General features: G+C 46.9%; 1 protein-coding gene across 5 annotated transcripts in view; it reads right to left on the reverse strand.

The window, feature by feature from the left end:
* Positions 1-17,578, reverse strand: part of LOC144242746 (long-chain-fatty-acid--CoA ligase ACSBG2-like) — a 35,276-nt gene extending 17,698 nt beyond the window's left edge. For 2 of the 5 annotated variants that reach the window (XM_077777983.1, XM_077777782.1), the window contains exons 1-8: positions 17,368-17,578; positions 15,295-15,361; positions 12,695-12,741; positions 12,294-12,393; positions 8,291-8,520; positions 4,053-4,141; positions 3,060-3,180; positions 672-755 (exon numbers count right to left, since the gene is read on the reverse strand). In XM_077777983.1, the coding sequence (XP_077634109.1) occupies positions 672-755; positions 3,060-3,180; positions 4,053-4,141; positions 8,291-8,520; positions 12,294-12,393; positions 12,695-12,741; positions 15,295-15,361; positions 17,368-17,394 (765 nt within the window). In that variant the 5' untranslated portion in view covers positions 17,395-17,578. Of the gene's footprint in view, positions 1-671; positions 756-3,059; positions 3,181-4,052; positions 4,142-8,290; positions 8,521-12,293; positions 12,394-12,694; positions 12,742-15,294; positions 15,362-17,367 lie in introns of those variants that run through there. The other 3 variants (XM_077778047.1, XM_077777851.1, XM_077777918.1) reach the window with 3 other exon arrangements.
* Between the last annotated feature and the right edge of the window lie 361 nt (positions 17,579-17,939).

Raw genomic sequence — 17,939 nt, forward strand, 5'->3', positions numbered from 1 at the left:
GGGGGGGGGGGGGGGGGGTGCCCTGGGTGGCTCAGGTCGTGATCTCACAGTTTTTAAGTTCGAGCCCCATATGGTAGGGAACCCGCTTCAGATCTTCTGACCTCCTCTCTGCTTCTCTCACCATCATGTTCTCTTTCTCTCTCTCTCTGCCCCTCCCCTCTTCACATTCTCTCTCTTTCAGAAATAAACGTTAAAAAATGTTTTTAAATCCATGATGAATGAAATATCAAAAATTTCAGTAAAGACAGACTTCTGTTCCTAGCCGTAGCACCGATGCTCAGCCAGTACGCATAGTAAGCGGTGGTTAATAACGGTGGTTTTTTAACGGTGTTAAGTTTGGTGACCCGGCACCTATTAAAGCCGGAAGTAAAATTATAACAGATTTTGACTTGGATATAAGGTAAATATTTAAACTCAATGCTATGAGTTTTCACACACCCAATTTTCAACGAGGCAGTATTTTTTTCAATGACCGTAAATGCCTTGAAAGAAAAATGGATAATAAAATGGAGGTTGTTATGTTAAGCCATCAGTTTGGGGGGAGATTTGTTTCACAGCAGTGAATAACCAGAACAGATCTTCCTGTCGCCTGAACCCTGTGCCAGGAAGGAAAGGAGAAAGCCCCCTATGGGCCCTCCCCCTCCCTTGTGAGCCCCCCCCACCCCACTCACAGAGTACAGGTCGTCACTGCTCTCCTCCATGGGCAGCTTGTACTGGATGATTGCTTTGAGCGTCTCCCTCCTGGCCCGCGGAATCTGAAAGAGAGTTTCATGTGGGCTTCATGGCCCCAGGGAGACGAAGGGTGGGTGCCCGTCCCAGGCAGTGTCCCCTGGCGGCCCCAGCATCCCCTCTTTATCCTGCCCCACAGCTCTGTCCGCACTGAGTCCCAGCACTGCTGTGACCATGCTGGTCTCCGGCTGCTGAGTCCCCTGGGGTCGTATCAGCGGCGCCTGGTGCTTAAAGGCCCACAGCCTCCCGGGCTCTGGACACACAGAGCTGTGGCTGTTGGTTGGTGAGCCTGCCCCTTGCGCCGTGCGGCCAGGATCCAGCTAACCTTCTAGCTGGACTTGGGCAAGAAAAATCCTCTGTGAAGGTGCCTGGGACCTGGAAAACCTGAGGACTTTCTACCAACACCTAGGACTCGGGTTCAGGAGACCAGGCCTGCAGGGTCCTTGTGCCCTATTGATGCAGAGGAAGGGGTGTGTCCCTGTGACATGACAGAAGTCACTTCCAACGCCCAGTGTGGTAATTACAATCATGGCCAAGTCCCCCGCGTGGATTGAGAGAAAAGAGGACAGAAGCGCCGATGGCCGTCACACAGGAGGTGTCCAGAGAGCAAGGGAACAGACATCTGGAAAGCGTGGTGCAGGCAGCGGCTGGGATGTTTGAGGAGTATGTAAAGTCTGGGATGGCTGCTGCAGGGGTGGAGGGAGAGGGTTGAGGGTGGAGGCAGGAAAGGAGGGGAGGGCCAGGCTGGCCACGTCTTGGAGGCGGTGGTGGTGGCGAGGAATTTGGAGTTCATTCTAAAGGAAGGAGGGAAGCACCGCAGAGCTGGAGGGCTGTAAGCCACACGTATCGCCCGGAATCAAAGATTTCCAAGTGGAACTGAACATCCAGTTCAGGAGGAGCGTGTCAGAAGCCTGGCCTTGGATCTTGCATATGAAGGGCATGCGGTATTTTCTAATGGTGGAAAAACCCAAATTGTAAGCCCTACTCTTCAGCCACCCCAATGTTTCTTCTGCTGTGAACAGAAAACAGGGAATGACATGAGTATCAGAGACCACAGATGCATCACTTAAGAAAGTAATTTCAGGGTTGACTGGGTGGCTCAGTCGACTAAACGTCCTGCTTCTGTTCAGGTCATGATCTCACGGTCCATGAGTTCGAGCCCCGTGTTGGGCTCTTGTGCCGACAGCTCAGAGCCTGGAGCTGCTTCCGATTCTGTCTCTCCCTCTCTCTCTGCCCCTCCCCTGCTCATGCTCCTGTCTCTCTCTCAAAAATAAATAAACATTAAAAACTTTTTTTTAGAGTAAAGCAAGCATTTTCAGAAAGCTCAAGGCTAGACGGAGAAGTCTGTTCTCCCTGAAGCAGGTGAGGAATTAGGCATCCAGGAGGCTTGGCTGCAGGGTGGTCTGTTTGACCAAGTCCAGCTGGATTTCATGAGTCTGGAAAGTCTGCCCTAATTTCAGAGATGTTAAAATGTGGGTAAACGTGATGGGTGGTGATATATGGAGGGTGCCACCGACAGTAAGACCCATCTCTCAACTCAGAGACATTAAAAAGTAGAGAAGTGTGTAGTCCAGAAATACGGGGTTGATGCAGGCAGCCAGGGAGCCCTTGGGCCGAGTGGTGCATCTGGTCACCTAGGCTCACCCTGCTGAAGACTCCCTTCCCATAGGATCCTCCTGCCAAAAGGTGGGTCAGGGAAGTGCAGCTCATTCAAACACTAGTAACTGAGAAACTTTCTACAACATCCATATGAAGATACTACAAGGGGGAAAAAAGGGAGTGGGAGAGGAGCCAGATTTTGAATACAAAGAAAAGTCACCACAAAGCAAAGGGAAATTGCCACCCAGCATTCCAACATAAAAATGGAAACAAATTAGATGCAGCTGGGAAGGAAGAACACAAAGCAAACATACAAGCACTGAGGGAAGAGAGAGCCACACCAGAAAGAGGTGAAACAGGAAGTGGTAGGACTTTGGAAAGAAATTGAAGAGAAAGACAAGCGTTTCAGAAATGATGACGGTTGTAAAAAATATAAGGGGTATAAGCCTCAAAATAATTACACTTCTAAAAGAAAATAAGCATCGGATGTACATAAACATAGTTTGAAAACAGAAGCTTAGTAGGAAATAAAAGTATGAATCAGAAAGTAGGTTCCCTTGGCTTTACCCTGCTCCCCCTGGTTACACCAAAGTAGCCTTCGTGGACCCTCGAGGGGGCAGCCCCGCCACCCCACCTGTCATTTGCATCCACCTGGGAGCAACAGGACATGTAGTCAGAGCCCCAAGGTCCCCTTGGGCGAGTGGCAGACAGCGCTTGGGTCACGGTTTTACCGAAAGGATTTTCTGTAACTGTAGGTCATTCTCAACCAGCAGGATGTTCACTTTGGCGTGAGTGATGACGTACTGACAAGCATCCGCAGAGTTGGTGGAATAAATCCCAACACAGAGACCCCTGAGGAAAGAACACATGTGTCTGTGGGTGTGTGCGTGCGTGTGTGTGCACACACCGCCCCCCCCCCCCGGCCTTAAAGTGAGAATGTTCTGGAAGGGGGGGGGGGGGAAGGGTCTATAGGCAAGTTCTGAGTCTGCAGCCTTGGCACNGGTGGGGGGAGGGAAGGGTCTATAGGCAAGTTCTGAGTCTGCAGCCTTGGCACCAGCCTAGCTCCCTTGAGTTAACCATGATGAGAATAACAAAAATGAGGGTAATGAAAACAGCAGCTCCTATAACCTCATTGTGATGGCAGATCACGGAGCCGTCGTGGTGCCTCGTTTTATGGATGAAGAAATGGAGACTCAGGGCGGTGAGGTCACTTGTTCAGGGTGGTTCCAAGAGATGCTAGAGGTGAGATTCGGACCCCTACTCACCCATCCGTTCACTCTATTTTACTGCCTTTTGTTCTTGTTTTTGACCATCCTGGTTTTTTGGGTTTTGGGTTTTTTTTTTTTTTACAAATAGTTTATTGTCAAGTTGGTTTCCATATAACACCCAGTGCTCATCCCCACAAGTGTCCTCCTTCACCATCCTGTTTTTTAAAATGTGCGTTTCCCGGGGGCGCCTGGGTGGCTCAGTCGGTTAAGCGTCCAACTTTGGCTCAGGTCATGATCTCACGGTTCGTGGGTTTGAGCCCCGCGTCAGGCTCTGTGCTGACANATTACTCAGTTATAGAAGCACCTTATGTACCCAAGATGCTAGTCCTTTGTCACGTTGGTTGGTGTGTCTGTCTTGCCTGCTAACCTGGGGTTGCACCTGAAATCCCCAGTCACCTCTCGGTCAGAGCGAGCCCTCATTCAGAGTCAACCACGCCCATTGGTGATGTGTCTTACCCTGCTAAGATGGCTCCAAGAGAAGCAATAAACCACTCGACAGAGTTAAACCCCAGGATGCCAACTCCGTGGAAACGCTGCAGGCCCAGCTGGGAAGGCAAAAAACAGACAAACAGACACAAAACACAAAGACCTTTTGTTTCCAAGTGGGACCTGCTCCCTGGGATGTGCGAGAGCAGACTCCACAGCCCACGTGGCCACAGTGGGGAAGCCAGGGCTGAGCCTAGAATCTGGGGTGTGAGCTTTTTGTGACTCTTGAGAGGCTGGTTTGCCTCCCTCTCTATAAGGCCCCGTTTATTTATTCTTGTTTGTGTAGAATTTATTTTTTATTATGGTAAGTCATATATAGCACGAATGTACATCCTAACCAAGTGTTAGTGCTCAGCTCAGGGCATCAAGCACACCCACGCTGTCGTGCAGCCACCCCCCCCCATCCGTCTCCAGAACTTTCCATCTCCCCAGACTGAGACTCTGTCCCCATGAAACAGACTCCCCGCCCCCTGCCCCACCCTCGACTCCCACCATCTACTCTCTGTCTCTGTGAATGGGACACCTCGGGGACCCCCTGTGAGTGGGGTCACACAGGACGTGTCCTCTGTGTCCGGCTTCTGTCACTGCGCACAGTGTCCTCCAGGTCCGTCCACATGAAGTTGCAGGTGGCAGAATGTCCTTCCATTTTTAGACTGAACAATAATTTATAGATGGACCCCATTGTATCTTATCCATTCATCCGCCAGCGGACACTTGATTGCCTCCACGTTTTGGCTGTTGTGAGCATTGTGTTCAGGTATCTACTTGAGCTCTTGCTTGAATTCTTTTGGGAATTGTTCGGTCGAATGTAAGTCCAGGTTTAATTTTTTGAGGAACCACCCCACTGTCGTCTGTAAGGGCTGCTCCGTTGTATGTTCCCACCAGCCCTGCGCGAGGATGCTGCATTCTCCACATCCTCACTGACACCTGTTACTTTGTTCTTTTTTTTAAAATAGCCGTCTTAATGGGTGTGAATTTATTTTTATTTGTAATGACAAAAGTACTCAGAATGATAGCCTGTGGTGGTGATAAGTTGCACTTTTAAAAGCGTAACCTTGATCTGAGTGGGCTTGAGGATGAGCTAGGAAACCTCTCCCTCCTTGAGGGGGGCCCAGGTCTGTCACACCCCAGATTTTAGGCTCAGCACTGGCTTTTCCCAGTGGGACTCCATGGAGTTTTTGGAAAGCTAACTTCGTTTTATTTACTTACTTATTTTTTTTTCTTAAATAGTTTATTGTCAAGTTGGTTTCCATATAACACCCAGTGCTCATCCCCACAAGTGCCCTCCTTCATGCCCATCACCCCCCTTTCTGTCTCCCCACCCCCATCAGTCCTCAGTTTGTTCTCAGTATTCAAGAGTCTCTCATGGTTTGCCTCTCTCCCTTTCCTCAACTATTTTTCCCCTTCTTCTCCCCCATGGTCCTCTGTTAACTTCCTCCTAACCCACCTATATGTGCAAACATATGGTACCTGTCCTCTGCCTGACTTATTTCGCTCAGCATAACACCCTCAAGGTCCATCCATGTTGCTACACATGGCCAGATTTCATTCTTTCTCACTGCCATGTAGTATTCCATTGTATAATATACCACATCTTCTTGGTCCATTCGTCAGTTGATGGATGCTTAGGTTCTTTCCATGTTTTGGCTATTTACTTACTTATTTTTAATCTTTATTTCTGAGAGAGAGGGAGAGACAGAGTGCAAGCAGAGGAGGGGCAGAGGGAGAAGGAGACACAGAATTCAAAGCAGGATCCAGGCTCTGAGCTGTCAGCACAGAGCTCAATGTGGGGCTCGAACCCATGAACCGCGAGATCATGACCGGAGCCGACGCATGACTGAGCCGCCTATTGTGGGTTCTTTTAGTCATATAAGCCCAAGACTGGCAATGACCCACTGTTCTGGGGGAAATTGTAAGCATTTGAAAAGCGTTTGCCTGCTAATGCTTCAGAACATGACACCAGGGCACCTGGGTGGCTCAGTCGGTTGAGCGTCTGACTTCGGCTCAGGTCATGATCTCACGGTTCGTGGGTTCGAGCCCCACATCGGGTTCTATGCTGACAGCTCAGAGCCTGGAGCCTGCTTCAGATTCTGTGTCTCCCTCTGTCTCTGACCCTCCCCTGCTCATGCGGTCTCTCTCTTTCAGAAATAAATAAAAAACATTAAAATATTAAATTAAAAAAACCACGATGCCAAGTCTTTCTGCTTAATAACAAACAGGCTCTTCTCGGTAGGTAGAGAGTCTCTATTAACGTGTAGATAACTGATTTATTTCTTATCAGATCCCTGAGGATTAGGAGAGAAGGGATCTTTGAACCCCAGATCTAAGGGCACAGCTAAAGAGGCTCATCTTTCAGGAGAGGGGAGCTGACACAGCACTGCCGTGAGGCAGCCAGTATAAGCTCAGTGCTAGCAGATGGTTCTCAGTGGTGGCCTCTCATAGTTGCTCAGTGAGAGCACATGGGTATTGGAGGAGGGGCGAGGGGAACCCAGATATGGGTTCAGATGTGATAGCAGTTCCTATAAATCAAAATTGCCAGGCGTTCCCTTTTACGAAGGAGATACCTATCGAATTCATTATCTGTTGGGGCACACATCTCCACAAACTTAGCAACTTCAAACAACACATATTTATTATCTCAGCATCCATAGCTCAGGAATCTGGGCGCAGCTTAAGTGGGTCCTCTGCCAAGGATCTCCTTGACTAAGGCATCGGGGGTGGGGGAGACTGCGGTGTCTCCTCGGAAGCTTGAGAATTCATCTTCCACACTTGTACATTGTTTGCAATACTCATCTCCTTGGGGTTAAATGACTGAGATCCTGTTTTCTCACTAGCTGGCAGCTGGGGACTGCTCTCCCAGAGGTCTGCCATACCCTGCCACATGGCCCTGTCTACAACACGGCACTTTGCTTCCTCAAAGCCAGCGGAAGATCTTTCTTTTGATGGTTTTCCTGATTAGGTCAGACCCACCCAGAACATTTATCTTTCTGATGAACTCAAATCCAACGGATCAGGGAACCTAATTCCATTTGTAAAATCTTTTCACCTTTGCCAGCGCAAGAGGAAAATCTCATCATAGTCACAAGCTCTGTCCATACTCAAGGGGAGGAGTCTGTCTGTACATACGAGGGGTTGGGAATCTTGGGGGGGGGTGTAGAATTCTGCCTAACATGCCTATCAAAGTAGCCAATGTGAACATTTTTTTATAATGTGGTGTTGGCAAGAATAACAGGTAAGCAGATTGTCTCACACCCTCCGAGTGGGCACACAGAGGTACTATCGCTAGAAGGATAGTATAAAGAAGCTTTTCTGTGCCTCTATATGTGGTGGCAAAGCATGGAGACACCGTGAACACCCACCAGTAGGGGACTGGTTATGCCAATATCGTTTCATACATATTTGCATACTTTGTTGAAAGAGTATGGGTTTATTTTGGGGGGGTGGGTAGTGAATCAACATAGAAGGATCTGAGAGTGTGGCAGCCATCGTCCAAGATGGTCCCCTCCTGGGGTTCGTGTTCTTGTATAATCCCCTCCCACATTGTATCAGCGCTGGTCTGTGTGACCAGTAGGGTGTGGAAGAAGGGATTGTGTGTCACTACTGAGATCAGGTTATGGAAGATATCATGGTTCCCATCTTGCTCACGCTTTTTCAGATCACTCACTCTGGAGGAAGCTGGTTCCCATAATCAGAGGACACCCAAGCAACCCCGTGGAGAAGGCCAGGGAGCAAGGAACCGAGGCCTCCTGCCAATGGCCAGCCATGTGAGTGACCTTCAAGTGGCCCTTCCAGCCCCAGGTCTAGCCTTTAGATGACAGCTTGACTACAACTATGAGAGACTCCGAAACTCAATTTGGGGGTAATTTGTTACGCAGCAGTAGCTAATACATAGAGATTAAAAAAAAAAAACAACAAGATTCAGAATCATGGCCACAGTAGGCACCTGTGTATGTAAAAATTTGCAGGTAGAGAAATTTTATGATATACACATATAATTTATTCCCCGGAAGGATTTATAGAAAGCAGCAACGGTGGCTGTGTCCATAAGGGATGAGTCAGGGATTAAAGGGAAAATTCTCCCTCGTTAACCTTCCTATCTTGTGATGCCACATGCATTCTGTACCATGTGTATGTATATGTAGAATGAATGACTGACTGAATGATGAATAAATGAATGAATGAATGAATGAATGAATCAGTGAATTTACCTTGATCAAGGCTCTCGCAGCCTTCCGACAGGCCTCGTAGTACTGGTTGAAATTCAGAGTTTCCCACTGTTCACTGTTCTTTGTTGCGAGGGCTGGGTAAGCCCCAAATCGGCTGACTGACTCCCGAAAAAATTCAGGGATGGTCATTGGAGTCTCATGGCCTGCCCCGTGCTTCGATAGCCTCAGAAGGACTTCTCCATCCTGACGAATGGTCCACAGCCCGGGGGTAGCTGCAAACAGTCACCAAGGTTGGGTGGCAGATGATTTTATTAGTTTAATAATTTCAGGGATGAGTATCCTTTTCAGACCTGAAGTACTGAGCGTTGAATTAACCCCAGTCCTCAGGTGAAGTCACATGGCCAATGCCAGTCCGTTCATGCTCGCTTTCTTATGTTTCCTTCCCCCTCTCAACACTTGATTATGAAAAATGTCAGGCGTACACGAAAGGTGACAGGACTGTAGAGCCAACACCCTCTTACTCACCACGTGGGCTCCACAACCGCCAGCATTTACCATATTTGCTTTGTCCCACATCTCTGTCCGGCCACCGCTCTGTATCCACCCATCACTCTGTCTTATTTCTGATGCATTTCAGAGCAAGCTGCAGCCGTCCGTTCATTTCACCCTCAAACCTTTTTAACATGTGAATCGTTAACTAGAGTACCATGTTATTTGTGGATTTTTTTTAAGGTAAAATTTACGTGCAGTAGACTATGTAGGCTTTGGTCAGGGGAGCGTGAGAAGTGGCCGTTGTGTGTTACCCCAGGAGGAAGGTGTAGGAGCCAGTGGTGGCTCACCAGACCCCATGCTCCTGCCACCAAAAAATGCTGGAAACTCACGTCAGGGAGGGGCCATAGTGCCAGACCCATCACGCTGGCCAGAAACAAGTATGTGTTGTGTTAAGCATGTGTTGGCGTTTGGGGGTCGGATGTCACAGCAGCCTTCCCCAGACCACCCTGACACCAACGCTTGTGTGCAGCTACCAAAGGGGCTGACCCCACACCAGTTTGTTTCCCTTTGTCCTGCACCCCCAAGGGGATGAAGTGGTTGAGCACTAGAAAGAAGAGAAGAAGGTTTTCTCTGGAGAGGGTTGGTGTGCAATGTGTTGTTCATCACCCCCTAGCCGGGGGAGAGAAGATTCTAGAAACACTCTCGGAGAACTGGGTGTATGACTCGACTTTATTCCACTGAAACTCATCTACTGGAGGGGTGGTAGCCGAGGGTGGCAGCGTGGACAGGGGACTGCACGTCCACCTGCTGCGGGACACGGTCTTTCCCCGGACGGACATTGGGCCCCGGGGACGGCCTCCTGAAGGCTTTGGGCTGGAAGCCAGCAGAAGGAGCCTGGAGATACGTGCTCAGAGGCGGACGCCGAGAAAAGAGCATGAGCTGCGTATCAGTCAGTGGGGCCACCGTGACGAAGTGCCCCAGACTGAGCGGCTGGAACAACAGACATTTGTTCTCTCTGTTCTGGAGATAAATACGAGACCAGCGTGTGGGCGCAGTTGGCTCCTTCCGAGGCAGTGATGGAGAACCCGTTCCGTGCCTCTCTCCTAGTTTCTGGCCACTCGCTGGCAGTCTCGGGAGTTCTTGGCTTACATGGGCATCACCCCAGTCTCTGCCCTCAGCGTTCTGCCTGTGCATGTCTGTGCCCAACTCATCTGTTTTCATACAGACACTGGTCATACTGGGTTAGGAGCCACGCAGATGACCTTGACCTCATGTTAACTGATTACATCTGCAATGACCCTGTTTCCAAACAAGTCACATTCTATGCTGTTGCGTGTTAGGATTGCAACACAAGAATTTTGGGGTGTATCTTAGTTCATTTGACTGCTGTAGCAAAATATGATACACTGGGTATCGTATAAACAACAGGCATTTATTTTTCATGGTTCTGGAAGGCAGGAAGTCAAAGATCAAGGCGCTTGCAGACTCAGTGCCTGGTAGAACCTGCTTTCTGGTTCATAGCGTCTTCTCACTGTGTGCTTACTGGGCAGGAGGGGTAAGGGAGCTCTCTGGCGCCCCTCTTGTTAGGGCACTGATGGGGTTAGTGTGGGCTTCACCCTCATGACCTGATTCTCTCTCAAAGGCCTCACCTCCTAATGCAATCATATTGGGGTCAAGTTTCAACATACGAGTTTTCTATAGAGGGACACAAATATTCAGACCATAACGGGGACACAGTTCAACCCATGACAGCCTACATCAAGGGCAGGCTGGTTCACAGAGACCCCCCCCCCCCACCACCCACCCGCAAGGAGAAGTAGCAGTAGGAGGCATGGCCGCTTACAGTGGGCACAGGGGACCGTCGCCAAGAACGTGAGAGAACAGCTCGTCAGGCCTCCCCACCCCCCCCAGTGCCCCAGGCATCCAGGTAAGGGGGAAGCTTTAAATAGGACAGAATTGTGGAGAGGTGTCACCTGGATACTGGCTGGGGATATTTTAATGACTGTTGGGTTGAATGGTGTTCCCTCCAGATTCATGTACAGAATCTCAGAATATGACCTGATTTGGAAATAGGGCCTGGCAGGTAGAATCACTTGAGGATCCCAAGATGAAGTCATCCTGGATGAAGGGTTGTCGCTAATCCAGTGGCTGGTATCCTTGTAAGAAGAGGAGGCGACAGAGACATACAGAGAAGGCCATGTAACGACAGAGGCGGAGATTGCAGTAAGGGATGCCCGGGATTGCCAGCAGCCACCAGAAGCCCCGAGAGCCTGGGACAGACTCTCCATCACGGCCTCCAGCAAGAGCCAACCCAGCCGACGACTTGATCTCAGACTTCCAGCCTCTAGGACCACGACAGAATGAGTTTCTGTTTCCAGCCACCCGGTCTGGGGTACTGTGGTGCGGCAGCCCTCGGGAATGTGACGCGGTGACCAGAACGGAAGTTTGAAGATTATTATCATTTGAGAATGACTGTCAAAGCTGTCATTCATGCCAACATTCTGTGCACTTGGGAGAGAGCAGCTGTGAAAGATAACGAAGGCGCTTTATCTCATGATGCTCCCTGAGCCTCGTTCCAGCAGTGAGGCGGCTACTACAGAGTGATAAGTCATTACCACATACCTCCACTTTGTGTAGTTACTATATAGAGACACACGAATGTTGATATACATTCCATGATCACAGTGTATCTGTACGGTATTCTATATATGTCTGCACCATATAAATATTCTTACATCTGCATCATGTATACGTATATATACACAATTACATCTGCACTGTATTGTATCTGCTCTCTATAATTATACCTGTACTATATTATTACATCTATACTATAATATTACTACATCTGCACGATATAGACACAATTGCGTCTGTGCTATTATACTATATATGTATATATATATATACACAATTCTATACAGGTGTATTGTATCTGCACTATGTATATTATTATGTCTGCACTATATACAATTATATATAAGTATGTCATATATATAATTACTTAATGCCTTTTATTTATATAAATAATATAAATATATATTTNTATTATACATATAAATAAATATATAATTGTATATATTTAAATATATGTAATTATATCTGTACTATATATATGATTATACATATTATATATAAATACATACATAAATATGTAATTATATACTTTTACATACATATGTGTCATTACAGCTGCACTGTGTACATGTGGTTCCCGGGTACTGCGCCCCCATGGCTCGCTGTCCTAACAGAGGTGTTACTATCAATGCTCTGTGGCACAAATGACACAAAAGCCGGCCACTCATGCAGCGTCGTCGCAGGGCTGGCGGGGCTCTGCCCGACTGCAGCGGTCCTGCAGCCAGCAGGCTATAGGTAGCAGGTGTAGGTAGCAGTAACCCAGCCCCCACCCCCCGTTTCAGGCACCTCAGCCAAGGCTAGGGGCCCAGGCAGGCGTCATCTGTGTCCTAACCCTCCAGGCCCCAGGCCCCTTTCTCAAAAGGCTTGGCTGAGTCGGTGAACCTTTCTTTCCCATGAGCACTCTCGCACGGCATACCTTTTGTTTTATTCCTGTCCAGTCCAGGGTCCTTAGTCTCCTCTTCGTGAGCCATTGAGAGTTTAGCCCTTCTAGGTCCAGAAAAACCATTCTTCACAGCCTGTAGGGCACAGAGCGGGGACTTAGCAGGACTGGCAAAGGGCTGCAGGTCCGAGGCCAACGTCATTCACCGGTCATGTCTGCGTAGAGTCCTGGGGATAGATTAGTCATGCCTGTCCTGGGCCTAGATGGGGAGGAGAGCCATCTGTGTGCCAGCTCCTAGAGCAGTGGTAAGCCCAGAGGGCATCCAATCTGTGAGTTTCCAGAAGAGTCTCTTAAATGCTTAGAATATTGGGACCGAGTCTATATGCGGTGTGTGGGTCAGAAAACATTGTGAACCTGCCCACGGGAAAGAAGCTTACCGGAGAGTTCTGTTCTGGTGGGTTGCCAGGTAGTACAACATGAAAGCCTAAAGGATGTAAAGGAGAAATGGTAAACCTTGCTACATAAGAAGTTTTTCACTTCCCACGTGGCAGAAGAATGCCATAAATAGTCAAAAGATCAACAACAGAGAAAGTAGGGATAACGTGTCTAATGGATAAAGGCCTGATTTCCTTTAAATGTGAAGAGCTCCAATGGACCAGTAAGAAAAAAATCCAAGCCCCAATGGGAAGATAGGCAAAGGGCATAAATAGAAAGTTCCCTGAGAACAAATTTTACAATGACATTTTGGGTCCCAAGAGAAATGCAATAGAAAATATTAAGATGGGATTCTCACCTGTCAGATTGAGATCAAAAGGGGTTGAAAAGTATAGTAGCAAGGATGTGGAAACACAGACACTCTCATACGTTGTAAGACTGATGCCACCCCCTTGGAAGATACTGGTCAGTGGTCAGACTTGAGGTCACACGGTCACATCCTCGGAGGACCGTGCACGTTCATTAACTGGACTGTCGTTCGAAGCCTTTTGTGTATGATGCAGTCAACCACCGTCCTTTAACCTTGAGTGATTTTCAGTATGTTCATCCTTAAATCTATTAACTAACATTCTTTTAAACATTTACTTAACAGAAATTAATTATTATTTTCCTGAACTAAATTATGTTCCCCAAAATTCATATGTTGAAATCCTAACCCTCCAGTGTGATGGTGTTTGGAGATGGAACCTTCAGGGAGGTAATTCAGGTTAGATGAAGTCTTAAGAGTGGGGCCCTGATCCAAAAGGTAATGCCAAGCCACCCATTCTGCCATATTCTCTTAGGGCAGCCAAAGCAGGCTAATACAGTTGCAAAAATATTTAGAAGATATGAAAATATTAAATGTTATTTAATGAACTTTGGAATTTAACAAATCAAAGTTTCCCAAACGTTTGAACATTGGCCGCACACGTTTCCTTAATCAGAATCCCCTAAGCATGTAATTAAAGTCACAAATCCAATGTGCCATGTTGGTGCCATCAAAGACGTCTGCAGACTTCATCAACTGTCCCCTTGGAGGCCAAAATTGCTGGCTGGCATTGATTGAAAATGATGTGCTGGCGGTTTCCATGAAAGAAAATTGTATTATCTTGTTCATGACAGACATTATACTTGATGCAAGAATCAAGCTGTTCTACCCTCTAGATCTGCAGTTAACATTCTACAAGGTCCAGGGACACGACAGACAAGAACCTGATGATACGTGGTCTGGCAAATGTAGCCCCGCAGCCTGCACACAGTTCTACACTAGCAGACACTGGCTTTGTATTCCATGAAAACAGGTAGCTAAAAAGGCACATTATAACATGAGCTTAAGTGAGTCTCTGTGGCATTCACACACAGAGTACATCAGTCAGTGGGACAAAGCAAATAGCCAAACACGATCTGGATGAAGCTGTGAACATCCATGTAAAGACAATCATAAAGTGTGCCACAAAAGAAGAAACCAGGAGGTCCAAGGCCCTCCTGGAGTGAGGGTCTGGCCCAGAACCTTGGGGTCACCCTTGATCCACACTTGACTTCCTACCCCTTTGCCTCCATTGCTCTTTCCCTCGTTCTGTTCATTCCATCATTCTGTTCCTTCCATCCATCCATCCATCCATCCATCCATCCATCCATCCATCCATCTTCCCTTCCTTCTTTCCATCCACTCATCCATTCATCCCTCTACCCATTGCCTAACCACCTTCCCTCCCTCCCTTGCCTCCTTCGTCTCTCCCCCCTCTCTTTCCTCCCTTCTCTGTTTCCCTTCTCCCTTCCTTGCTTCTGTCTCCTTCTGCTCTCTACCCTCCCTCCCTCCCTCCCTCCCTTTCCCCCTGCCCATTTTCCCTCCCTTATCCCTCTCCTTCCCCCACATCTGGCCCACTGGCCGACTCCATCACCTCAGTCTTGCAAGTAGGTCCCCACATGCCTGCACATTCTGTCCCTTATGCTCAAAACATGTTCTCCCTAATCTTCATCTACCAGTCTCTCCCCAGACTCAGCCTCTGCTTATGAGTCTTTTCTTCAGGGGAACATCCTCTGTTATATCAGGCTGGGCTAGACCCTACACCCTCTTATTCCACCCTTTCTTTCCCTGTATTGCATAATCTAGCTTTGTAACTAGGGGTGTGTGTGTGTGTGTGTGTGTGTGTGTGTGTGTGGCTGTCTTGTGGATCATTATATCCCTCACACATAACACAGTGCCTGACACACGAAAGGGGTCTGCTCAACATTAGGCAAATGAGTATGTATCTAAATATACTGATTTAGTAGACCTGTGGTTCTCAACCAGGGGCCATTCTGGGCCCCTGGGGAAAGTTGGCAGTACCTGAAGACATCTTGGTAGTCACAAGTAGGGGTGCTACTGGCGTCCAGTGGGCAGGGGCCAAAGATGCTGCTCAGTGCCCTGCCATGCCCAGGATAGCCCCTCACAGCTATCTGACCCCAAAGGTCAACAGTGCCAACATTGAGAAACCCTGGATGAGACAAGGCAGTTGCAAGGTGCAGATGGCAAGCACAATTAGAGTGTTTTCTATACACAGAAGTAATATGGGAGCCATACCCACAGTCATTTCCTCGTGCTTCTGGGCTGAGAGGGTCCTGGTATAACCAGCAGTCCAGTTAAGACTCTGTTTAATACAAAACAGCAAGACTCTGTTTAATACAAAACAGCAACTGTAATCACAGAAAGTAACAGATGGGTCTTTCCTATGCACCAAGTACTGTTGCGAAGGTTTACACATTAACTCATTTAATCTTCACAATAATCCTGGAGGGTAGGTACTATTATTTACTGTTATTCCCATTTTACAAATGAACCTAGAACACAGCAAGGCTAGTTTGCCTGTGTCACAGCACAGTTTTTTCTTTTTCATTGTGGGAGCACTCATTCACTCCTGAGTAGCTGGTACATTGAGATGGGTAGGATTCTTCAATCAAGCTAAGGTCAAATCCAGCTACGTGTTAAAAGAATTTTGAGCCGGTGAAGAATGTCTATTTATTAAAACATCAGAAAACAGGAAGTCAAGACAAATCACTGACTGGGATAAGATATTTGCTTGGCTCATACCCCAAGAAAGAATTCATATCCATAACATGAAAAGAGCTCTTTTGGATTTAAAAAAAAAGTATAGGTAAATATTCCAATAGGAGATGGGCGAAAACATGAACAAGCAGTTCACAGAACAGAAAACACGAATGGGCTATAAACGCAGGACAAGGTAGTTAGAGAAATGAACATTAAAGCCACAATAAGGTATCCTTTCATTCCTAGTAGATACGAAAATGCATCCAAATGCTGGAGAGGAAGGAGAATGGGAGCTCTCCTCCACTGCCGGTGGGAGCTAAAGATGGCATGCCCACTTGGCAAAGTCCTGGTGTTAACCATTAAAAATGAACATGTACATATCCCTGATTTGGTATTTTCATTCCTGGGTATATGTACCCAAGAGAAACTCTTGCACATCTGCCCCAGGAGACATGAACAAGAGTGTTCACAGCAGCAGTGTCCATAAGAACCCCACACTGGAAAAATCCAAATGTCCATCAACAGGAGAATGAACATATCGATTACGTTACACTATGCAGTGAAGAAAAATGCAGGAACAAACGCACAAACTTGGATGCATTTTCCAGCCATGATGCTGATAAAGAAGCAGGTTACAGTATGATTCTATTTATATAAAGTTCACAAACAGGCAACATTAACTAGTACTTGCTTAGGTGGTAAAACTGAGGGAAAGTTCTGTAGGCAATTCAGGATAGTGGTTACTGCTTTCAGGAGAGGGAGGAACATAGCAAAAGGTAGAACACACAGAGGACTTTCAAGTTACTCGTAACATTTTATTCCGTAAAGTGAAGTCGGTATACAGACATTTAGTGCTATTCATTAAGTTTTCAGGTATGTTTTTCATGTTATTTATATGCAAGATGTTTCACAATTTTAAAAGGCCACACAGGGTTTATTGTAACTGCAAAAATTATTCAACATTAAACATCTCTCAACATGAGTTGCTGCATTTAAGGGACAAAGGGTGGAAAAACATGGTCTCCTCAAGATAGAATTTGATGAAATCTATTTTTTATGAAAATCTTTAGCAAATAAGAAATGGAAGACATTTCCTTAACTTGATAAAGAACATATAGCAGAAACATGCAATAAATATTATACTTAATAATAGCAATGAAAGCACTGCAAGAATTTCTAAGAAGTAAGGAATAAAACAAAGATGTCAGTTGTCACTGCTGCTATTCTGCATTGATCTGGAGGTTCTTAGCCAATGCTATAAGATAAGAAAAATAAATGAAGGGAATACAGATTAGGAACAGACAACATTGTCATTTTGCACCTGATAATGCATGACTACCAGACTATCCAATAAAATAAAAAAATAGCTGAAAACCTATTAGAAATAAAAATTTCTATAAAGTTATCAGTATTCAAAGATCAATAGCTTTTTTTGTACACCAGCAGCAATGAGAAAATGCAACACAGAAAAAGATACTGAGGGTCTAGCTCAAGATCAAAATGTGTGCCTGTGGTAAGACTAAGTCCTAATGAAATACGCTGCTGAATGACAACCAGATACTGAATCCCAAAGGACCCCCACATGCCCCTCTCCCATATCACTGTCACCTGCCACTTGTCATGAGTCCTGGCCATCACATGTCTTTGGTTGCTGAAATGTCTGGGCACTCAAAGTGTTTTCCTCTTCCACAAAGATGATAAGTTGCCCCTTCTGGAAATCCAGGCATGTGCAGCCCCTTCCCAGCTCTCGTCACTGTCTGGGTCCAGCCAGGATGGTTGTGGTGACGAGAAGCAGGAAGGTGGTCAGTATTCCTCTCCAAGAGCCTGCTACCTCATTCAACCTTCCGGAATCTTCCATCCCAGCCACCTCTTGTGACATCACTGGCTGTCCCTGCCCCCCACCCCCACCCCTGGAGAAAACTGCTTCTGGGACAGGAGGATTGCTATTCTCTTTTCACTCATTGGTTCACGCGTGCATGTGTGCAGCTACCTCATTTCTGCAGTGGAATTTGTGGAATTGATACATAGCCACAACATTTACTTTGTACATCGTGTTAGAATCTGGGGACACAAAGAGGCGCAAAACCAGATGAAACCTGTTCAGGAAGACAGTCGGAAAACCTGGAATCATGCAAACAAATTGGACTTAACAATAATGCAGAGAGACCCACAGTGTGTCA

Source organism: Crocuta crocuta, unplaced genomic scaffold (genome assembly GCF_008692635.1).
Source record: "Crocuta crocuta isolate KB4526 unplaced genomic scaffold, BGI_CrCroc_1.0 scaffold110, whole genome shotgun sequence".
Classification (NCBI taxonomy): Eukaryota; Metazoa; Chordata; class Mammalia; order Carnivora; family Hyaenidae; genus Crocuta; species Crocuta crocuta.